Here is a 9,482-nt window from a genome sequence, read left to right on the forward strand (position 1 = left end):
TTGCAGAAAGCCATGAGGACACAGTTGAAGTTTAGTACAGCTTATCATCCTCAGATAGATGGGCAATCTAAGAGGACGATTCAGATTCTGGAGGACATGCTGAGAGCATGTGTGCTGGATTTCGGTGGATCTTGGAGTAAGTATCTGCCTTTGATAGAGTTCTCCTATAACAACAGTTACCAATCTACCATTGGAGTAGCACCTTATGAGATGCTGTATGGTAGGAAGTGTAGATCTCCCATTCAATGGGATGAGACAGGAGAAAGGAGATACTTAGGTCCTGATGCAGTTCAGAGGACCAGTGAAGCTATTGAGAAGATTAGAGCTAGAATGCTTGCTTCTCAGAGTAGACAGAAGAGCTGTGCAGATCTCAAGCGCAGGAACGTGGAGTTCCAGGTAGGAGACTATGTTTTCCTCAGAGTCTCACCATGGAAAGGGGTGAGAAGGTTTGGGAAGAAAGGCAAGCTGAGCCCTAGATTTGTAGGTCCATTTGAGATCCTGGAGAGGATTGGTCAGGTGGCTTACAGATTGGCCTTGCCTCCGGTGTTGTCTGCCGTGCATAATGTATTCCATGTATCAGCTCTTCGGAGGTATGTATCTGATGTGGGCCATATTCTGAGTTATGAAGATCTGGAGCTTGAGCCAGATCTCTCCTTTGAGGAGCAGCCAGTTCAGATACTTAATAGAAAGGACAAGGTCCTCAGGAATAAGACAATACCTTTGGTTAAGGGATTGTCGAGGAACAGCAAGGTCGAGGAGGAGACCTGGGAGCTGGAGTCAGATATGCAGAGTCAGTATCCCGAGCTGTTCAGGTAAATTTCGAGGACGAAATTTTAGTAAGGAGGGGATAGTTGTAATGCCCTGAATTCTCCGATATGTTTAAAGGCGTGAATAGGAGGTCGGGAGGGCCATACTTGCTTAATTATGTTATTAATTGATAAAATGCATGCATGTGAGTCCATATTTCTAATTACAGGGGTGTGATGGTAATTTGGCCCGTGGAGGGTAAATTGTTTACTTGGATGCATGTTGGTGATATATTTTGAGACCACATTATAATGTGGGTTTGTTCGAGCCGTTCGGCATGAGACGATCATGGTATGTGAATTATCGGTTTGGTCATAACAGGCTTAAGCTCGGGGCTCGGGGTGAGTCTCGGGTGTTTTAATGAGTAGAAGCTTACCGGGCATTAAAGGGTAACGGGTTATGAATTATTGGTGTTTGAGAGTATTGAGATTAGCGGGAATTGGGAAACGTTAATTATGATTAACGGGACAAGTGGAAAGTACCAATTTTACCCTTGAAATGATTTTAGAAGCCTTAAATGACCTAGGGGTATTTAGGTCATTTGGTTTGGATATATGTGAGGCTTTAGATGGCTGTAGAAAACAGAACAAAAAAAACAGGGTTTTACTTCTCCTTCCCGTACATCATTCTTCTCCATTTCCTCTTTGGAGTTTTTGAGCTCAAAGTGAGGTTTCAAGCTAGGAAATCAAGGGGCTGGGTTTGTAGACTTGGTTCAGCCATTGAAGGAGGTCTAATCTCGGATTTGAGGTGAGTTTTATCCATTGGTTTCTGGTTATACTCTGTTTAAGTTTTGAGTTTTCAGCTTGTAATTCCTTGGTGGATAGGTTGAATTAATGGGAGTTAGGTTGTTGTTTTACTTGGGTTTTGATGAGGGTGAGTTGTAGATGAAGTTTAGGGGGTTAAATTGGGTGTTAGGTTGGTGTTTTGGATTGGTTTGAAGGGTTGGTTTCAAGGGAAAACGCAGGGGATGTCGAGCTGGTGCGTGCTGGTTTCTGGGCTGTTTTGCGTAATGAGCCGCGGCATGGCATAGGTGAGCCGCGGCCCATGGTGCTTGATAGGGTAAGGCCGCCTCTGTTTGAGGGGCGCACCGCGGCGCAGCTGGGGAGGGCCGCGGCCCTTAGTGGCTTTTTGGCCAGAAAAGTGTTTTTAGCTTGGGGATTCAAGCCTAAGGCCTCAGGTTTGAACCTACTACCCGGTTGAGTAGTGTTTGATGTCTCGGAGGCTAGGTTTTGGTTTGGGAACCCTTTGTTATTCATTTTATTGATGGAATCCCATAATTGGATATGACCAGGTAACCGCTAAAGAACCAAAAGGTTGATCGTTCTCAGGGGTCGTTCCTTTATTCATTCTAGCTCGAACCAGAGGTAAGAAAACTGCACCCCAAATGTGACATGCATGGTTATTCATGAGGCATGTTGGTTGAATAAATATGGACATGAATTGATTGTGGAATACTTAGCAAATGTTGCTCACTTGTGCATGGTACTGACTCATTAGTCAGATTTGGCAAAGGTGCTAGTGTCAACTGTGAAGCTGTGACTTATTAGTCAGGTTCGGTAGTGGTACTGGGCACTGGTCACGTTGCGCTGACTCATTAGTCAGAACGCCCTTAGCGTGTTAACGCAAGCCAACAAAGATTAGATCTATTCGATTATCTGCATTGAATGACTCAAAGAGCATTAATGCCGGACCGACCTCAAGGTCGATGAACATTATAAGCGCTTGAAGGCTAGTGGCTTAACTAGCAGCCACTCTTCCATTTGATCTAGTGACTCGCTTGTCGGTCACTCAGTATGGTTTACTAGAACCTGTTGAAGGCTTATGGCTTACCTAGCAGCCACTCTTCCATTTGAATTAGTGACTTGCTTGTCAGTCACTCAGTATGGTTTATCAGGACCTTAAGTGATATTCACTCATTTGTTTGAAAGCTTTATGCTCAGTGTGATTATAATGATAATCATTTGATAATGTTTACATATAATGTTATGTTTTCTTGCTGGGCTTTGGCTCATGGGTGCTATGTGGTGCAGGTAAAGGAAATGAAAAGCTCACCTAGCCTTGAGTGGAGAGCTTAGGTGGTGATGTGTACATATGCGGCCGCTTGACCACCACGGCCAAGGAGTTCTCAGAGGAACTAGGGGGCTTACCCTATTTTTGCCGCTTAGGTCGGCTGGTTTATAATTTTGGAACAATAATGACCTTTTTGAGTTGTAAACAACTTGTAAATGTTTTTGTGGGCCCATGAATAGTTTTATGTATCAAATAAAACTTATCATTTCCTTTTTATTGGCTTTCACCTTAACCTGTTAATAACACTTAGAACACGTTTTTAACCAAAGGACTCAGGCAATGAGTCAAAATTCTGGTTCACCGTTCACCGTAACTGTTCTGGGGTAACCAGGGCGTTACACGCGGCGTACGCAGATGGCCGACCGAGGACCCGCGCATAGCCAAGGCTATGCGGCGTGCATGGGACGCCAGTCGAGGACCCTCGCATAGCGAGGATGGCGTTCAGATTGGTAAGCGGCCAAGGGCCCTCGTGTAGCGAAGGTGGCTCTCTTAGCCCAATTCCTTCAACACCGTGTGACATCCTTGTCCCCTTGTGCATGCAATAAGTAGCCTTTAGGATGCCTCGTAGTGTAGAGGTTCCCTTGTGAATGGAATTCACAAGGGAAGAATTCCCACATTTACACTTCCCCCCGAGTCTATAAGTACACTTTTAAGTGTGTTTGTGGACTCTTTCTTTTTCTCTTGCTTGACATGTCTGGCCAACTTTGGGGGACTCAGCCTTGGAGCATTTCCCAATGTCGCTTGAACAAATACAAAGTGAGTTTTGAAGTTGTGTTTCTTTATATTGTCCAAAGAAACACAACAACCATCTAACTCTTGGGGGATCCATGAAAATCCCTAAGATTGCATAAGGGCCAATCATTCTCAATTGTGGATCCCAAGGTTACCCATACTCTTGATCTCCACCATTCATAGGGATATAGATCCAATGGCTAGGGGGCCTTGACTTTCCTTATAAATACCCCAAGGCTTGAAGCCATTTCTCCACACCAAGACTTGCCTAGCCTAGTGGTATTCCCTCCAAACCACTTCAAGAGTTCAAGGCTTCTATCCACCTCCAAAGCATTCTTGAGGTAACCTTCCTTCTATTATCATTATTCATCTTCCTTTCTTCTTCTTTTTTTTATTATTATTATTTTTTTTGGGCTAGCTTTGCGGTGACGCTAGGCATTCTCTTCCTCCTACGGTCTTGCCCCTGCTTATCGCTCAACCGACCCCTAACCTACACAAGTCTATCCTTGCACACCCTCAGCTTCATATACCCACAGGTATGCCTCCTTCCTCTCTTTCTCTTTTTGTTTTACATTGATTACGCGGGGGTAGAATTAATGGTTGCACGACACTCATTCTTCAGAGTTTGTCATTCTTTTCGTATAGCCTTTCCAGTACATATACATAGGCCATTTTCTTATACCCCTCACACTCATGTTGAAGATATAGGGTTACCCTTACGCATACACGCCCTCGAGTCTTAGCTGGTCCATGGCGTCTAGGAGATGTCCCGAAGGTTCGTCCAATGTTGAATTTATTAAGTTGTCATCCTCCGACTCAGGGGCCGACGTACGTAGACCCTCTAACCGCGGGGGTGTGCGGGCGCTCTACCTCCAGAGACTATCCTCCCTCAGACATATAGCGTGCGGCCTGGAGAGGGAGCTAGAATCCCATACCAGGGACGCGGGTTTTGGTTTCTCCCCCCAGCAAGCGACATACATTTCCCAACTACAATCAATCCTCTAGGATTGCCTTTCTAAAATTGCTTGCCTAGAAGAAAACTTGCCCCCTGAGCCTTTTTCCTTTCATCGTGACGAGTCTCCTAGTCATAGGGATCCCTCCTTCGAAGGCGGTAGACGTGAATTGGTTGAACCGGAGTTCCTTTCCATGATTCCACCCGCGCTTCCTCTCCTATCCCAGGTCTTGCGCCCTAGGGTCAAGCAAAGCGTTGGTAGACATAAGACACGTGGGGGGTCTTCCAGGACCCTTAGAAAGTCTATTGCTCATAAGCTGCCTATCTTTGTACAGGTACCTGAGATGGCGAAGAGAGCCTTGGACACTTCCGAAGAAACAGGCAGGTCCACACTTACCCTGAAGAAACTGGGCAACATGCTAAAAGCTCATCAGTTAGCATTGAATCTCAAGTTCGTTATACCAGAGTGCAATGAACGTGCGTCCGAACCAACAGAAGGGTTCGTGGCCTTCAGCGATTCCATAATCCGATCTGGTGGGGCTTTGCCGCTTCACCCTTTTTTCGTCAAAGTGTTGAACTACTTTGAATTGGCGCCACTACAATTGTCCCCCAACTCCTGGGTGACGCTTAGTTGCCTATATGTGTTGTACCGTCAGGTGTACTCTAGGGGGCCTTTGATGAGCGGGGTTCATTACTTCTTCACCCTGAGGGAGAATACATCTGCCCTCGGGTTCTACCAACTCCAGAAAGCCACGACCCTTAAAGGGAGTTCCCTCGTGGAGGGCTCCATTTCCAATAGGGGGTCGTGGAAGTCAGACTACTTCTTTACTTATAGCGGGTAGACCCGACACACTGGCTTCAACACCCCACGTAAGGCTATTCTCACTTTGATCCCATCTCTTAGAGGTTTCTCTTCTTACTCGGCTTCTCTCTTTTTTTTATATAGCTTTTCTAACTATAGTTATTTCTTTTCGTTTGATGGCAGGCTCTTAGGGGTTGTTGGTTCCAACTTGAAACAGTCGGCTCGTGACCGAGTAATGCAAATCCTGGCCTTGCTAAAGGGATACAAGCAAGCCAGCGCCCTTTTTACAGAAAGCAACCTTTGCTTGTATGGGTTGCTGACCCCGGACCAGACAGTCACCCTATGTTCCGTTTCCTCTGAATCTGAGGATCCACGCCCCGCGTCACCTGACCCTGTGGGTTGCTACCCTGCATCACCCGACCCTGCGGGTCCACGCCCTACGTCACCTGAACATGTGGATCCACCCCCTACGGCACCAGAACTTGTGGGTCCGTGGGTATATGGTCACGATGAAAGTAATTATGACGAAGTAGCTTATAAGGACTATGTCTACCCTTCGGCCGACCATATGGACATTGAGGAGACAGTGGTGTCTTAGAACTACTCCTGCTTGTACTCTGCTGCTGCTGGTAGGGCTAAGGGTGTAGCCGATGACGGTCATACTAGCGGTGCTACCTCTCGGATGTCACCGTCGATGCCTGGCGGCGAGTTTCCCTTTGATGCCTCTATCCCTCGCCCCTCCGTGCCTAGAAGGAATTTCGTCATTCCTCCTTTTACTGGGGCTCCTTTACCCCCGAGGAGGTATCCCAGGCGGGCATCTTCAGGCGCCTCTTTACCCAAGGAAATGACTCCGCACTCTTCTACTCCCCGCACAACTGCAAATGGGTCAGGACCTTCTCGGTCCCCATCCCTAACAAAGTGTGCCTCGACAAGCACTCGCACCTCCCCCGGCCAAGCTCATGTTTCTACTTCTGAAGATCATCCTTTGGCGAGCCAGTATGGGGAAGCCATGAGCCATCATCTGGGAAACTTTCCCAAAGGTGAGTGGGGGACGCTGTACAATGTCCTCGAGGCTGAGCTAGAGGACGCCTATATGCGAGCCTCCCTGCAGGTATTTGTCGTGATACTCGGTTTATTCATTTATGATGGTAATATATGTACTTTTTATATATTATTTTTTGTATATCATCTGACCCTCGAGGCTTTGTTTCATATCCTCGCCCTTACTCAGGCTTCCATCTTGAGTCATCGGCTGATCGCCTCCCACTCTTCATCGACCCAACGGTTGCAACACGAGCTTGAGGAGGCACTGGGGAACCTATCGGTGGCTGAGACCGCAAAGGATGCCTTGTTAAGTCAACTGATCGAGGCAGTTTTCCAGAGGGACGCTGCCTTAGCCCAGGCTGCATCAACCTCTCATACCAACATTCAGCTGGAGGCTACCATCCAAACTCTAAACGGGAGGATCACTGCGCCCGAGGCTGAGCTTGTGAACATTGAGAATCGCATAGTCGAGAACACGTTGCATGTTGTCTGGAGGACTAACCCCACCGTTGACCTATCTCCTTTTAGGGACTATGTCGTCGAGAAGATCTCTGAGTGGAAGGGTCAAGATGGAGATTTGTAGGTTCCTTTGTATTCGGTCTATGTATGTTATTGTTATGTAATCCCTCACATTATTTCTCCTTTTTTTTTCTTTGTGTTCATCAAACTTAAGGGGCTTTGGTAAGTCCCTCTTATTACTATTGTTTGTGGATTACATATTTCTTCCTTGATCTGATGGCAATAATCTTTCTGGTGCACCTTGATTATACTTGTAAGGACACGTTAACCCATTGGGCTATTGGGGTCCTTTTACATTCTTTGCGCGCGCTTGTTACTTTTTGCGAGAAGCGTCCTTCTCGTCGTTATACATAGTACTATTTTTTCAAGGGTCCCTTGTAGGACCCTTTTTGGCTAGCCGGCTTAATGGCCGATCTAGACTTATTGGGTGATTCCCTCCTTACGGCCTCACCTCTTGGGGTGTCAGCCTTTAGTTGGAGGTCATCCTTCTAAACTGTTCCCTTGATATTTATAAGGGTAGCTAATCCTTTTGAATATAAGAGATTTTTTTTATTCTCGTGTTGTCCTACCCCCCAAGTGCCTGGTGAGATTTATCTTGGCGGGGACTTTAGTTGATGCTCGCATAAAGAAGTAAATAACATATGAAGTGGTGAGCAGTTTCATTCATAGTAGTCAGATTACAACGATATATATATAGATAAAAGGCTTACATCTACTTGGGAGGTTATCTAGGTAACCTCTTTGATTCTCATCTACTAAGATAGCATAACCTGCAACAAACTAAACATAGCTACTGCTTGCATTGGGAGTGGAAGTCTTATTGGTAGTACTTCCTAAGGTGTTCCGCATTCCACGCTCGAGGTATGATGGTATCGTCCATGCGCGCCAGCTTATAGGTGTTTGGTGGTATGTGCTGAGCGACTTGGTACGGCCCTTCCCAGTTCGCCCCAAGTACCCCCGCCCCCGAGTCTCGAATGTTGGGGAGTACTTTTCTTAATACCAGGTCGCCTATTCTGAATGTTCTCTCTCGCACCCTCGAGTTGTAATACCTGGCTGCCCGCTGCTGGTATACCGCCACCCTCATTTGCACCTTTTCCCTTCTCTCTTCTAGCATGTCCAAGCTTTCGGCCATTGCTGCATGGTTTACCTGGTCCTCGTATGCCTATATCCTGTGCGAGTTAACCTTCATCTCAATCGGGAGGACAACCTTACATCCATATGCTAAGGAGAAAGGGGTCTCTCCAGTGGTAGTGCGTGGAGTGGTTCTGTAGGCCCAAAGCGCGTTTGGTAACTCCTCGACCCAAGCACCTTTCATCTTCTCTAGCTTTGTTTTTAAGTTCCTCTTTAGGACTTTGTTAATGGCCTCCACCTGCCCATTGGCCTGTGGATTCACAATAGCCGAGAAGCTTCTCCTTATGCCTCTTTCCCTACAGTACTCCTTGAATGTTTCCCCTTCAAACTGAGTGTCGTTGTCAGAAATAATCTTGTAGGGCACTCCGAATCTGCAGACAATGAATTTATTGACAAAGGTAGTGATATGCTTGGCCGTTATCTTCACTAGAGGTTCTGATTCGACCCACTTGGTGAAGTAATCTACGGCTACCACATCGTACTTTGCACCACCTCTCCCTGGGGGGAGGGCGCCAATCAGGTCTATCCCCCAAACAGCGAAGGGCCAAGGGCTGGTCATGCTGGTCAATTCATTCGGGGGTTTTCGGGGGTAGTTCGCATGCCTTTGGCATTTGTCACATTTCCTTGCGAAATCATTTGCATCTTTCTCCATGGAAGGCCAGTAGTACCCCTGCCTCGTGGCTTTTTGAGCCGTGGATGGTCCACTCGCATGGTTGCCACATTCACCCTCATGTATTTCATATAGCACCTTCACAGCTTCTTCCTCATTGACACATCGCAAGAGTGGCACAGAAAACCCCCTCTTGTGTAAGATCCCATCTACCAATGTGTACCAGGCTGCCTTGTAAACTAGCCTCCGAGCCTCCCTCTTGTCTGTTGGTACCACTCCATCCCTCAGGTAGTCTATAATCGGGCTGGCCCATGACTCCTTTGGAATGCTGACCATGTGAACGTCTGGATTGACAATGCTTGGCCTTGGTAAGTATTCCACAGGCACTGATTTGAGGGTATCTCCATCTTTAGTGGAAGCCAGCTTCGCAAGGGCATCAGCATGGATATTCCTCTCTCTCGGGATTTGCTCTATGCTATATTCCACCAATTGCTCCAAATAGCTTCTTACCCTTTCCAAGTATGTAGCCATCTTGGGTCCCCTCGCTTGGTACTCCCCTTTTACCTGGAATACCACCAACTGTGAATCACTAAAGATGTGTAGATGCGTTACCTTCAGCCCCTGGGCCAATCACAGTCCTGCTAGAAGCGCTTCGTATTCTGCTTCATTGTTCGAGGCTTCGAACCCAAACCGTATTGCACAGTACATCCTGTGTCCTTCGGGTCCAGTCATCAGAATGTCTGCTCCAGATCCTCCTTTGTTGGATGCTTCATCCACGTGCAGGCTCCATTCCTCATAAATTACAATCTTTACAT

At 46.9% G+C, this 9,482-nt stretch overlaps 1 protein-coding gene across 1 annotated transcript; it reads right to left on the reverse strand.

Annotated features, from left to right (window-relative positions):
- Positions 1–8,088: 8,088 nt before the first annotated feature.
- On the reverse strand, positions 8,089–9,198 carry LOC133805927 (uncharacterized). The gene is made up of 2 exons (XM_062244074.1): positions 8,660–9,198; positions 8,089–8,428 (listed from the first exon to the last, which is right to left on the reverse strand). Exons 1-2 carry the CDS (start codon positions 9,196–9,198, stop codon positions 8,089–8,091), a joined length of 879 nt encoding a protein of 292 aa, XP_062100058.1.
- Between the last annotated feature and the right edge of the window lie 284 nt (positions 9,199–9,482).

The sequence above is a fragment of the Humulus lupulus genome, chromosome X (assembly GCF_963169125.1).
Source record: "Humulus lupulus chromosome X, drHumLupu1.1, whole genome shotgun sequence".
Classification (NCBI taxonomy): domain Eukaryota; kingdom Viridiplantae; phylum Streptophyta; class Magnoliopsida; order Rosales; family Cannabaceae; genus Humulus; species Humulus lupulus.